The sequence below is a fragment of the Lytechinus pictus genome, chromosome 5, assembly GCF_037042905.1.
Source record: "Lytechinus pictus isolate F3 Inbred chromosome 5, Lp3.0, whole genome shotgun sequence".
In the NCBI taxonomy this organism is placed as follows: Eukaryota; Metazoa; Echinodermata; class Echinoidea; order Temnopleuroida; family Toxopneustidae; genus Lytechinus; species Lytechinus pictus.
In genome coordinates, this window is record NC_087249.1 from 19,416,885 (window position 1) to 19,431,899 (window position 15,015).

A 15,015-nucleotide genomic window follows, 5' to 3' on the forward strand; every position below is an offset into this window, starting at 1 on the left:
AAAATACTGTTGTCCGCAGAAGCCCTCTTGTCATGGTTTATTGTGAAGAGTTGATATTTTGGCCCCCTAATTTCCTTTCGAAATTCTGTAAAAATATCACTCATATTTCTCTTATTTATTCTTACATTTAAGTATACTTTTTGGCATGCTTTTTCCCATAGAATTTCCCCATCTGTATTTTTGCATTAGTTGATGAAATTATTGAAGTAAAAAAAATAATGCAGATTAATGTTTGAGTTCAGTGATCGTGATATTGTCCTGCAATAACAGTTCATTGCATTTCTGGCATGGTGAATAAATATTGTCATTTCTAAGACGATCTAATTTAAGGTCATTAGCAGCGAATAGACAGGAGCATAGTTAAGGGAAATTGGATCATTACTTGGGTATATTGAAGGAATTATCATGTCCTCCTGTGGACGTCATGCTTAAAGCTAAACTCCAGTAATCACAGTGAGTGTTCTTTCCAGGAGAAACGATTTAAAGTCATGGTTGAGTGTCACCATGCGGCATAGTTTATGGCGAGCTCTACATTATGGAGTTGGAGAATTTAGACTAAAAACCAATTTTGCTGAAAACTTCCAACCCAGATAAGCACATGTGGGTAAATGCATTCATATTGCTTGATAAATGAGTTCTGTCAACCTTAGAAATTACTTTTTTAATTGCTGAGAAATAGGTGATGCTTGTATTGCCTATATCTATGCAATTAACTGTGTTCTTCCAGAATTATTTTGTGCACATTCTACAATTTACCATTGCAAACATGGCCATTTTGCCGGAGATTACTGTCAAAACTAAAGCCAAACATCAAAATAGTCACAGACTTGCAAGTTATGTAAGCAATGGTTTTTGAGAGAAAGTCTTTGAAATTGAGATGAATTGTTTAAGATCTACATTTTAATGAGGTCTGTCAACACAAGTCAAACACTTTTTTAATAACCATGTGAACGATGTCTTTCTGAATACTGAATATATTAAGTTAAAATCACCATCACAGAAAAGCACATGTAATGATAACAAGTACTCACGTTCTCCTAGAATCATTTAGCATTTGGGTTTACATGGGAGGGGGGTGCCCATGTAATGACAGAATCACACACTGATTTTGAGAATTACAGCTGCAATTACGCCTTTTTAACCAGAAAGATTTTTCGCTCTTTTAATACCCACACTTGCATGGTCATTTTGTTGCATTCTTCTTTGTTCCACTTGCTCTTACATGTACATGATTTTTTCAATTGCACTGGGAATAGGGAAGTGACAGAATTTTGAAGTCATTCATATTTTTTTCTTACAGTTATTTAACCTTCCTTGAAAGTTTAATCTTTTCTTTGTGAATAGGCAAAGGATATAAATGTATATGGACTTGTTATCACAGATAATCTTTCAAACTAATAAATGGCTTTGCATTTTTTTGTTACCATTGATAATTTGCCAGAGACTAAGGCATGATGCTATCGTCAGATAATATAACACAGAAATAGTTTTGAAATATTAACATTGAAAAGGATTTGAGGCATGTCTGGATCAATGAGGCCATTCTCATTACGCTTTCTAAAACTAGTTGACATTATTTGACTCCACAATACTCAGTTATTCAGTGCAGAAAAAAAAAGACTTACTACGTGTAACATACACACTACACAGTGCTCCAGCAAATTAGTAGTATTCTCTCTTTATAAAACTTTTACCTTGGCTTGTAACATACAGAGTGTTCTGCCAAAGTTTGTATTTTTACGCTTGGTTCACTTTGTAGTATAGCTTCCTGACATGTACGTACAGAATGTTCCAGAAAAAATGAATTATTTTCTCACACCATTCTCTTTATCATGTAGCAGACAGCATTTCATCAACATTTATTATTTTTTTCATTTCATCCAATTTCTTATCATTTAGACATTTAATTTCATCATTTCATTCACAAGTCATTTTATGAGCTCTCTTAGCATGTAAATCTACTTACATTAATTGTTTAACTTCATTTTATGTTCAAGACCATCCTGACCATATAACATACAGTACAGATTATTCTAACAAACTTATCATTTTCTTACTTCATTCACTACAAGTGAATTATCAAAATAATTTCCTTATTACATATTATGGATGTGTTCCAACATTCTTAATAATATTCTCACTTGATTCACTTTATCATGTAAATAGTTTACCTAACTTGTAATGCACATCGTGTTCCATGAAAAATGTAATATTCCACTTAATTTGTTTCATGGTGTATCTTGTTACAATGTTTTGTACAAGACATAGCCATTATTCACCATGGGTTGTTAATTCAATTCAATTCAATTCAATTAATGTTCTTAATTCATGCCATCCCTAACATATTGTGTTGCTTTTCTCTTTATTTTTGTCACCTTGCAGCCTGTGTACTCCAGTGAGAACTAACACTTTGTTGGGAACTTTACAGCAGTGGGAATTATCAAGTGCAATAGATGGAGAAGGCGGAGTATGGTTGGTCCGACCAATGAGAGATGAGGTTTTGTTTTGAGGGATGCCTTTTGGGTAAATGAATCATGATGGCCATTGAATGTATTTAATGCATGAACATGTTTCACCTACTAAAATTTTGGTGCACTCTATCACATGGCGGCCTGATCACCCTGGGTTTACCACAGCAACGTTGGCAAGCTTTGCATTTCGAGGCATGAATTCATGCTGGATTCTTATTTACCTCACCTGGATTGAGTGCAGCACAAAATGGCTTTCCTGTTGAAGGAAATCACTGCACTTGGGGCAGATTTGAACCCGCAGCCCTCTCATTAAGAGATGAGAATAAGAACCTAACACTATCACATTCGGATTTATGAAGAAGATATGTTTTGATTGAAACCCAACACATTGCAGGAATTTTCTGTTCATTTATTTCGAAAAAAAGGTACTTGATACAAATATCAAAACTTCAGATTTATTAGATTAGATGTATAAATACAGATTAATTTATTGATATATATATAAAGTCTCTTGCCTGCATATGGTAAATTCGAAACACAATATTACATTATTCCAGACACAAGTTACATACAATACAATACAATTTGAAGAAAGTTTTCACTTTACCCCAAACCAAAGGCTTGGAGTTAATCAAAACATCACTTTTAGTCTTTCTTTATATATTCCAAATTTCAATTAGACAGCTGTATGTGTTTAAACTGTTGCAACTTATACATCTTGTCATTTGGAGCGTAGGATAATTAGTCAGATTTGTGCAGTGCTAAGGAGACTTTATAGAGAGTATGGGAGCGAATGGGAACCATTTTCAATCCCCCAATCTGCAATTTCTACCCCTCTTTAGCACATGTATTAACACTCTTAATAGTATACAGCCCTCAATATGCCAAAGTAAAATATCCATAAGCATTGTTTTTATCCACCCTTGAAACTAGAATAAACAAACAAACAAGAGCAATAGAGTAACAAAATGATAATGTCACATTTTCTTTAAAAAGTGCATTTCAGCATTTTCATACTATATCTTGGTGGAGTATAGTGTCAAATCTATAACCCGATTTTGGTGGGAATCTGTCAATGGGGGCCCAAGATGTAATGCCTATTCGATTCAAATCAATGTAAGTTTTTCTAGTTTCTAAAAAGTCATGAACGAGGCCATTCTACACTGATTTTAATGGGGCCTATTAGGTATTCATCTAGTCATACCTTGGGTCGCAATGAACCAATAAATGTCAAATTTGGTGTGTGAGAATTTACCATCATGTTCTATCAAAATATGTAATGAAAATGCTAAAATGAACAAAAGAAAAAAAAACGATAAATTTGATACTATATTCCCAACAACCCTTCAACTCTATATGCTGTGGTGTAAGATATATAAAAACAACATTTGACAGATCCTCCTCTGTGGCCATGACCTTTGACCTTTTTTTAAAACCCATAATGCCATCTCTAATCGTTGTTTCGACGGTTATTCATCCAATGTTTTAAAGAAATACCTGGAGGGAAAACATCACTAAAATCGCAAATTGGCAATGTAAATTAAGACAGATTACAGTAATTGAAATAATATAAATGGTAAATTATAAAATTTAATAAATTATACAATTATACATATTATACTATAATTTATAAAATATTGCTTTTTGTCAATTTGGAGAATAAAGTATAAGATATGGCTTCAAATAATCAACTCTTGAATAGCTGATGTGTAGATATTTGATGCACTATGAGAATCCATATTTCCAAAGTTCAAAATCATTTCAATAGTAAGAAAGATCATAATTCATGTTGGTTGTCTAATGATATCTAAGAACTGATATGCACTTACAGAAGGTTAAGGCCTGGTCACACCGCCCGAGCGTTGTTGGAGCGGTCGTGGAGCGGAGAGAAAAAATCATCACCGCTCGCTACCGTTCACCACCGTTTAACCAAAGTTGGCCTCCGTTAAGGCAACGCCGAATACGCTCGGCCACCGCTGATGGTCCCTCCTACCGCTCCGAAAGTTTTGAGCTGCTCAAAATATTGCGAGCGGTGAGGAGCGGGCAATTTTCCGCTCCAGCAAAGTTGACTACCGCTCTAACAACGCCCAGTCAAAGTTTGGCACCGCTAGACGAAAGTTCGTGAACGCTTGGGTCCGCCAGGCCAACGCAGAAATCTTGAACGCTGGACAACCGCTGCTTCGCCAGCGTTGCCCAGCCGGTGATTAAACGGTTCACAAACTTTGGTGGAGCGGTTGTAAGCGTTTTCCGAGCGGACACGGGATTGCTGGAACGGTGCTGGGCGTTAAAGTAGCGATCCATTGCGGTGATGAACCTTGGTTTAGCTTTGGTATGGAGGTGTTGGAGCGGTACCAGAATTTGGCTATAAATACGGGGAGAAATGAATAAGGAGCTCATTTGGAATCAAGCTGCAGGTAAGTGGAGACCTCATTTATATTGCATTTGCTCAAATTTACAGTAAAAAATAATGTACTACCATGGATGCTGAGAGACTTGCTATGATTGGTGCACTAGTCCAGCAGCAGAATCCGAACCTCCTCAGATTGCAACAAGCTGTTGACAGGAGGAGAAGAGAGAGAAGGAGAGACAGAGACAGATATGTGGGTCAGACAGTGGATACTGAGAAGGCCTGAACATGGACTGTTTGACAAGCTGATGGTAGAGTTGAGGAATGAGGATCCACGAGCCTTCCAGCACTTCATGAGGATGCCACCAGCCATGTTTGATGAAGTTGTACAGAGGCTGACCCCCAGATTGACCAAGCAAGACACCAATTACTGAGCAAGCCTGGAACCTGGTCTCAAAGTGGCAATCACCCTACGGCACCTGGCCTTTGGTAACACCTATAGAAGCATGCAATACGCCTGGAGGGTTCCCCACAACACCATCAGTGTGGTAGTCAGAGAAGTGGCAAAGGCCATCATTGAGGAGTACACAGATGAACTTTTGTTTTGCCCAACGACTGAACAAGGATGGGAGACCTGGCTGACCAATGGTACAAGAGATGCAACTTCCCCCACACAGTTGGTGCCATTGATGGCAAGCACGTGGCTTGTAAAGCTCCTCCTAACTCTGGCTCAGAATTCTACAATTACAAAGGCTTTTACAGCGTGATCCTGTTTGCCATGGTGGATGCTGACTACAAGTTCACCTACATTGACGTCTCGGGAAATGGCTCCTCAGACGCTCATATCTACAACGAAAGTGATCTCCATAGTGGACTGGCCCAAAACAGGATTCTTGCCTTTCCTCAGCCAGACCCCCTACCCAATGACAATCAGGATGTGCCTTATTTCATCATCGGGGATGACGCCTTCTCTCTGCGGACTTACATCATGAAGCCGTACAGCAACAGAAACCTCACCCATGAAGAGCGCATCTTCAACAATCGGCTGTCCAGGGCAAGACGGGTCGTGGAGAATGCCTTCGGCATCCTGGCCAACAGGTTCCAGATTCTGCTCACCACCATGCAACATTACCGCGAAACTGTCAGAACCATTGTGGAAGCTTGCTGCATCCTCCACAACCTGATGCGCACCCGCCATGCAGTGCTCCAGAACAGACTTGCGGACCGTGCACAACCAGATGGGAACCTTCAGCTTTGGGCATGGAGAGGAAGACGGGACTTGGAGGACACTATCGTTGTACAAGGCCCCAACACAGCATCACGAGATGGGAAGAGGCAGCGAAACCTACTCAAGCATTGGTGCAACTCCCCAGCAGGATCAGTGGACTGGCAGGAGAGAATGGTGGCTATCAACTGAACACTGTGCTGAACACTGAGGAGACACTTGTGCATTGTACATATCATGCAAACTCATGTGTATTACTTTGTTTTAAATGTTATGTTAATGGGGGCCCCAGTATTGGAAATGCAATGAACAAATTGTGTTTTGTGTTTGTTTGAAATTTTATTAGAGATTATTAAAGAAACTTGTGATACGATTCATTCTTTTTTTTTTTTTGTTAAAGTTAGAAGTTCCCATAAAGGTCTTTACTCTTGTTGTTGTTTCAAAGTATTTATTATGGATAAAAACATGTATCAGCACAATGGCTGTTTTACATCACAGTCCTGAAAAGGACAAAATAATAAAGTACGAACAATACAAATATAAGATACAAAGAAAATATGTAGCAAAAATGAAGAATGTGACAAAAAAAGTTCATATCATATACAGGAAATGCAAGAATAATGAGAAAAGGAACATTAATTAGGAGTAGGTTAAAACAAACTCCAAACATATCAGAATATAACTACATATAAATAATGATACAAAGTAATCTTAATTATACAAGTCATTGTAAATAAGATATATGATTATGGAGTAACAGGGTACTTATTCGAAAATATTTTTTGTTTATATATCATTTCTCTTGAACGAGGTGAGGGTTTAGTGATTTCGTAATTCATTAGAAAGAGAATTCCATGATTTGCACCAGAATATTTAAAAAAATTGCTTGAAAAGTGAGGTATTGGGTTTGGGCTTGACTACATTTAAAGAGTCGACATTACGGGTATTGATTGATTGATTGATTTTATTTCTGCATTCAAATCAGAGATATGTATGTAAGATAACATAAAGAAACTAAATATACAAGTTTAACAAATCATTAATACAATACTTGTAGTTTAGGCATTGAAATTAAATGTTAACAAAATGAATTATTCATTAAAAAAAGTTGACAATTTAAGGAATGCAGGAGACCGCCATCATGAGCGATTAAAGGGGTACTCCGGGATTAAAAAATATGATTGTAACAGATTAAGTAAAATCAGACAAACAAAGCAGTGAAAATTTCATCAAAATCGGAAAAGGAATAACAAAGTTAAGACATTTTAAAGCTTTGCATAATATCGGTGAAACAGTTATATGCATGTCTTCATGAATATTCGATGAGCAAGCTAATGATATCATATCAAAGTTTGTCCACCAAGAATGAAAAATTTTGGATTGACAACTGATCTAATGCATAATATATTCATTGCTGTAACTTACTTTGTCACAAGGGAGACATATCATGTATACATGTATGATGAAAAAAAAATGAAATAATTAGGATTTCATGTAATAACTTAAGAAAAGGGAAAGTGGGGACATGACATCATCAACCCACCTAATGAATATTCATGACGGCGTGTATATAACTGTTTTCACAAAATATTGCTAAACTTGAAAATTCCATAACTTTGTTATTTGTCATCCGATTTCGATTAATTTCCTGGGCTTCACCTCCTTGTATAGGAAGGCGCAGTTCATCTTGATGAACAGTTCTCTGTCAAGTTCGCTGCAGCCTGGCCAGACTTCTTGGAGAGAAGCTTAGCGTAGAGGTCCCGGACTGAATTCCACCATGTCCTGAGAGCATCAGCTCCCTCCTCAATGGCCAGCTCTCTTGCCTTCCTGGTCCAAAGCTCCGTCTTCTTTTTTGTATCCTTGTAGTCGGTGGCCCCCTTCCTCCACAAAAGTTTGTGCTCCCTGACCCACTCGAAGAGTTGCTCCTGAGTGACATTGTCGAGTAGGAGGGCCTTGCGGCGAGACTTCTTGTGAGGCTGTTGTTCACCGTCCCTCTCCAAGTGTGGGTGCTGAGAGTGAGAGTCTGAAAAATATAACAATAAAAAAATATTAAAAATAATAAATGTATAAACATGATAATTTTTTTATTGATTTTTCATTGTATTCATCACATTATAGTTACCTTCAGCAGCAGCATGGCCCTCCTCATGTTGGTCATCACCAGGGAGTAGCACCTCATCGTCTGGCTGGTCCTGTGTCAGGGCCTCCTCGAGTTCGTCATCAGGGTCTGCAAAATATAACAAAGGAATAATAAATGAGGAATGGTCAACGTGAAAGAAAGATTATGGTTATTTTTATTATTGTTATTATTATTGTTAAAAATTTCATAAATTTTCAATGGTGATTACCTTCATCAGCAGCTGCCCCTGCCTGGGCTGGGGTAGAATTGACTGTGTCTGTGGTAGCAGTGAGTGTGGCTGTGGTAGCATTGACTGTGGTTGTAGTACTAGTAGCAGTGGCTGTGGCTATGTTAGCAGTGGCTGTGGTAGCAGTGGCTTCTGGTGTGGTCTGACTGGTCTCTTCCAACAAAAAACAATGGAATAATAAATTTAAAATGTTGAAGGAAAATACAAACAGTATTTTTCACAAATTTGTTAAATATTTCTTGACACAACCAGTTGGCCATATATATTTACCTGACTCCATTGGTTCAGCTGCCTGCTTAGTAAAGATCTTCTTGGAGGCTGCTGCCTTTCCTTCTCCAGTCTTTCCTTCTCCAGCCTTCCTCTTCCTTTGTGCACGTGGCATGATGAACTTCAAGTATATAGACATAGACTTCAATCAAAAATCTATCAGAACGTCTCTAACCGATCTCTTGAGCTCCGTAGTTAAAAGCAGTATGCCGCACAACCAATTTTACACTATGGACATGACGAACAAAGAAGCTGCCCCTGCCTGGGCTGGGGTAGAATTGACTGTGTCTGTGGTAGCATTGACTGTGGTTGTGGTAGCAGTGGCTGTGGCTATGTTAGCCGAACTCCGCTCTATCAACGCTCGAGTCACCGCCAAACCAACGCTCGCGACCGCTCGCCACCGCTAAACCAACGCTAAAGCTACGCTGGCTTCAGCGGTGCACCGCTAAGGCAACGCCTATGTTTTTTCCCCCAATTTTGTGAGCGGTGACGAGCGTTGTCGAAATTCGACCCTCTCTCCCTACCGCTCCAACAACGCTCGGGCGGTGTGACCAGGCCTTTACAAGTGCATTGTCTTAAATAAAAATATAGCGTCTGAACACTTTTGAAAAGTAAAAATCTACATAAAACTGCAGTTCAGGGCTCCATCTTACAAAAAAGTTCCAATTGATCCAATCAACCACATCTATGGTAAGCCAGCAACGCCAACATCTAAAATGCCTGTTTCTTCAATATGTTTTCTAGTTGTGATGTGTATTCATACATTCAATGTTGTGTTGACAATTGGGTGTGCCCCTCTTTGGATACAAAGAACATTGTGCAAATTTCTTGATGGAAAAATTATGACAATAATGGATTTCTATATAGTTGTGGTTGATCAGGGCCTCATCTTACAACGAGTTACAATTGATTCAATCAATCGTAACTCTATATGGAAATCCATCAGTGTCATATTTTTTTCTACATGAAATTTCAAAATGTCCCTCATAAACAAAGGAGAGCACACCAACTTATCGAGAAATCAATTAATGTAAGGATATACATTCATATCTAGAATTTTTTTGAACAAACATGCATTTTATATGTCCACTTTGCTGGCTTTCCATAGTTGCGATTGATTGGATCAATTGCAATTCTTAGTAAGACGGCCCTTGATCAATCACAACTGTTTGTAAGACTGGGTTGTTAAAATAACACAAAGCTTTGTGATTGATCATAGGCTTAAAGTTTACAATATTGATTGCCTTCATCATTATGTGCAAATCAAATTTCAAGTCAAATTCATACAGTAAAACTAGATATGTCTCATATTATAAGCCAGTTCGTAGTTCCTTTCTGCGCATGATCAAAAAATTATACGCATGATCAGAGGAAGGTCATTTGTACTAAGGTGACATGGTTATTTAAAATCTAATGAGATAAGCACCAACTTTGATGTCTTGATTATTCATATATTCTTTTGAATTGTGGTTTTCATTTACATCCACAAAAAACAACAACGCGTCCACAAACGACTGGTTTTCACAGTTTGCCAAGTACATTGTGCAACATGCTATGATATGCATTCAAAGGAATGCAACGAATACCTTCATAAAGTGTTCATTGGTGTGCTATTCTAGTCACCTGGTCTATTCAATTTCTTCATCCTGCTATGTAAGGCAAGCTTACGTAATATTTTGCTTTGAAATCTGCCTATCATAATGAAAGAAATGAAAGGTCATTTGACCGAAAATTGTCCATGAGTAACTACGAACTGGTCTATTAGGCTTATGGTATACAAACTGTAACTTAAGTTAGGCATGAGCTAAATATGTAAGGTCCAGAATTTTAGCTAAGGTATGACCTTGTTTATTTTACACTATATTTTCACCTCAGTACAGATGTAGATATCTGTGAAACCCCTCCCCCATGACAAAAATTGGGAATGCTAGTTTTTCCTCTCAAAACATATAGGGATTTTAAAGGTATTCAGCGTCATTGTAGTATTGTCATTTATTTATCAGATGATTTCTAAGTTGCATACATCTTCATGTGAATAAACTTAATTTAATTGTTTAAAATCACTTTGTATGGATAGCTATTTTTGTATAATGTATAATTTTTATTCGATAAAACAGTGAAATAAATATTTCATGAAACAATTCTTTAAGTTACTTGTTAAGAGTATATTTTTTTCTTAATTTTGAACCTTGAATTTGTTGCAACTCAAAAGTTGTTTCCCCAGAATTTGCCAGCAGCTGCATCATCAGTTTTGTCTGATATGATTTATCGTACTGTTAAATCTAACATCAGTCTTGAAAAGAAGATTTCCACTGTTCGATTATTTTTTGTTTAATCATTGAAATTATATATGATTTTATTTATGATAGTGATGGATGTTTTATGAGTGTACTTCATTTCAGTGTGTAAATGTACAATACATCGTTGGCAATTCTAATAATTTATAGAGGGCACTGTGTGAATTACGTTGTAAAACTCTTCTCTCAACCTCCCTCTTTTTTAATTCCTTGATCGATTTGAGGTTCTCTTTTTACTTTCCCTACTTTTTCCCTCTTCATTGACCCTTTACTCGCCATCTATGTTGCCTTTTCTTTTCTCCACTCTCAGTAAGAAAGCTTACCCCCCCCCCGTAGGGGTTTTGCATCATATTGATTTTTTTCACACAATTAAACTACAAGGTTTTACGGGATCCAAACTTCTCTTTTTATACTCTTCTTGCTTCTTTCTTCCCTTTTTTTCCCCTCCTCATTTTCCCAATTTTAGCACTAATTTAGCAATCACAAGAGATGTTCTCTCCCTCTGCCTCGTCCCCTTCTTAATGTGCCCCCTGCTTACGAACAGCTGTTAAAACACCAACCTGGGCACATACCAGCTACGCCCACCCCCCCCCCCCCCCCACACACACAAACACACAGTTCCTATTCTGTCAATTCGAACCAATATTCCGAAATATTAAACATGCACGTTGAAAAAATATATATCAGTGACAGTATTGGTATCATTACCACAACCCAGTTTGATGTCTACTTAAACGTGTCCTTGATAATTTTCGCCCAGTTAAGTTGGAAGGACAAGGAGGAATTGCCTGAAGTGTTTGGCACTTGTGTTGAACCTCTCAAAAGCTTATCTTAGTTTGACAGGATGTAGGTATATTATGTGCGTGTGCGTTGCAGGTGAAACTATTAAGTACTTTCTTAGCTTATTAATGGGTCAGTACAATTGATTTTTTTTTCTTAAAGGACAAGTCCACCCCAACATAAAGTTGATTTGAATTAAAAGAGAAAAATCCAACAAGCACAACAATGAAAATTTCATCAAATCGGATGTAAAATAAAAAAGTTATGACATTTTAAAATTTCGCTTAATTTTTACAAAACAGTTATATGCACATCCTGGTCGGTATGCAAATGAGGAGACTGATGATGTCAACCACTCACTACTTCTTTTCTATTTTATCATAAGGAATATGAAATATTCTAATTTTCTCCTCTTTGCCAAGTGATACAACGATTAACTCCTCCCTGTACATGTGGAATTATCATTATTTAATACTATATGGTTCAGTCAAGTTGTAAAAAATGAAATATTGTATAATTCAAACAATAACAAAAGAAATATTGAGTGAGGGACATCGTCTGTTTCATTTACATTTTACTAAGTTGTGCATATCACTGTTTTGTGAAAAATAAGCGAAATTTTAAAATGTCATAACTTTCTTATTTTACATAAGATTTTGATGAAATTTTTCTCTATTTATTCAGATCAACATTTAACTGGGGTGGACTTGACCTTTAAAAAGGCCCGAGTAAGCGAAGAGTTTCAAAATCTAATGCGAGATTGTGACATAATATTCAGAAAAAAAATATTATGATTCACCCTCTTGTCCTTTACTCTCTTTTTTTTCGGAGGGGGGCTGTAGCTATTTGTTACGGGCAGATGCCCCCAACCCCTACACAATCACCTCTATACAAACGGTGTGAACCTCTTGCTCTTATTTGATATTGGAAACCGCTCATGGAGAATTAAACGATCGTATGGACACATCCATCTGGCTATTTAGGAAGGGTGTTCAAAGAAGATGCGACCGTTGCCACGGATCAATTTGATGATATGGAGAATCTTGGTATGAACACATCCAACAGCATGTGATAGAGAATGAAGTAGAACGTAGCGTCCGATGTTACCTTTGGGAAGTGAAAGTCACCACAGACCAATTTTTTCTCGTCCATCGTCCCTCTCAAAGCAGAAATTGAAGTTTTAATGCCCATTATTCCGTAAGCTCTCCACAAGTCCCAAAGTCCCTCGAATGAATTAGATTACTAACTCGACAACTTGTATTTGTTAAAGCAATCAAGGTCCTTTCACATGATGTGTTCCCCCGCGGTACGCCAACTCAAGAGCGGCGATCCTACTCGGAAAACCACTTTGAAATTTCCGTGGAGTTATGGATGAAGATAAGCTATTTGTACAACAGCTATGTGCTTCGATTTCGTAAAATTTTTGGGCCTGGGTGAGAAATCGACCCTAATCCATAGGCTGCTTTAGAAAATTCGAAGAGAGGGACACCCCCTCCCCTCTCCCCGCAATCGCCGCCCATGACAACATATCGGCGAGGACGCCGAGGAGCCCCATTCTTATTTTAGTGAAAGATCCCCCACGCTCCCCTTCACGTTGAAGAAAGTTTTGTTACATTTTGATTGTTTTGAGACTTGAGAGAAAGTTTCGAGGGTCAGTTGCAGCCAAGGCTCAACAGGCTTGAACTTATTAAAAATAAATTCTTTTTAAATGAAAAATGATAAAATAAGGTTGTTTTCAGGAGATGGACAAGAGAGCGGAATAGAATGAGAGGAGAGAAAAGCAAAAAAACTTTAAAAAAGAAATGGATATTGTTACGAGTGAATTAGCTAACGAAAGCACCCGCGGATCCAGGATATCTTTGAAGGGAGTGCCCCCAAAACTGACGACCCCCAATAAAACGGTCATCGGTGAAAATTGAAGCCATTTTGTCTCTACACGGCATTTTAATTGGTGCATCTTTTGCCTTTGTTTTTTGTGTGTGTTTTATTAACGGGGCGCACCCGCACCTCCGACAACCCCCCCCCCCCCTATCAGCGCCTGGAGACGAAAGATTTATTTACACAAAGAATCAATGTGAATTTTTTTTTAGACTCCATCCAACCATCATAAACATGCCTTGTATTGGTATCAGGACAACTACCCCCTGGACAATCACCCCCCGGACAACTACCCCCCGGACAATTACCCCCCGATGACAATTACCCCCCGGACAATTACCCCCCGGACAATTACCCCCCGAGGACAACTACCCCCCGAGGACAATTACCCCCCGGACAATTACCCCCCGGACAATTACCCCCCGGACAATTACCCCCCGGACAATTACCCCCGGACAACTACCCCCCGGACAATTACCCCCCGGACAACTACCCCCCGGACAATTACCCCCGGACAACTACCCCCCGGACAATTACCCCCCGGACAATTACCCCCCGGACAATTACCCCCGGACAACTACCCCCCGGACAATTACCCCCCGGACAACTACCCCCCGGACAATTACCCCCCGGACAACTACCCCCCGGACAACTACCCCCCGGACAACTACCCCCCGGACAACTACCCCCCGGACAATTACCCTCCGGACAACTACCCCCGGACAATTATCCCTGGACAATTACCCCCTAGACAAAGGGAGTGCACAGAGTCATATGTCGGCCGTACGTTTGACGTAAGAAGTACTCAAGGCATTCTCGAGTATCTTGAAATCAAACGTACGCCGTAAGAAAGCTGTAGAATTGAGCTCCATCCATAGGCGGATCCAGGGGGGCTGAGGGGCCCGGCCCCCCTCCCCTATCGGCAGAGCAAAAAAATGGGGGAAAAAGGGGAAAGAAAGAAAAAAAAGAAAAAGAAGGGGAAAGAAAGGAGGAAAAATAAGAGGTAAAATAAGAGGAGGGAGCCGAGTGAAAAAAAAAAGGTCAGGGGATGACTTGGAAAATGATAAAAAAATATATTTCATGTCACTATATGAATTTTTTCGCTCGCACTTCGCGCTCGCATAGCCTGTTCGATGAGATACACATCTTGCTAAATAGGCTGATATGTAGCTTAAAATATTAAGTTTTAAAGTTGATATTACAAAGCATATTTCAGCTCGGACTTTATTCATTATTTTGTTTGATTTACAAACTGATTTCTAAGTGCTCTGTTTAATGTCCGTTTTATGGTGTGAATATAACTTGCAGCTTGCGCTATGCGCTCGCATTATTTGATTTGCCAAATTATATAACAAACTACTTAAAACCCCCCTTTTATGACAGT

The 15,015-nt window shown here is 38.6% G+C and overlaps 2 protein-coding genes across 5 annotated transcripts in view; one reads left to right on the top strand and one right to left on the bottom strand.

The window, feature by feature from the left end:
* The window catches only part of LOC129261688 (serine/threonine-protein kinase ULK3-like), a 184,014-nt gene that overhangs the window by 80,560 nt on the left and 88,439 nt on the right, over positions 1 to 15,015 (top strand). For 2 of the 4 annotated variants that reach the window (XR_010293679.1, XR_010293677.1), the window contains exon 14: positions 2,383 to 3,761. The exons of 1 other annotated variant lie outside the window; for it this stretch is intronic. Coding sequence is in view for 1 of the 3 variants with exons in the window: in XM_064099959.1 (XP_063956029.1) it covers positions 2,383 to 2,399 (17 nt within the window). In the remaining 2 variants the exon portion in view is untranslated. Of the gene's footprint in view, positions 1 to 2,382; positions 3,774 to 15,015 lie in introns of those variants that run through there. One more of the 4 variants, XM_064099959.1, reaches the window with a different exon arrangement.
* Positions 7,651 to 8,886, bottom strand: LOC129261693 (uncharacterized). Its single transcript, XM_054899741.2, has 4 exons — positions 8,680 to 8,886; positions 8,392 to 8,562; positions 8,166 to 8,270; positions 7,651 to 8,066 (listed from the first exon to the last, which is right to left on the bottom strand). The coding sequence occupies exons 1-4, from the start codon at positions 8,813 to 8,815 to the stop codon at positions 7,726 to 7,728; spliced, it is 753 nt and encodes a 250-aa protein (XP_054755716.2). The 5' UTR covers positions 8,816 to 8,886; the 3' UTR covers positions 7,651 to 7,725.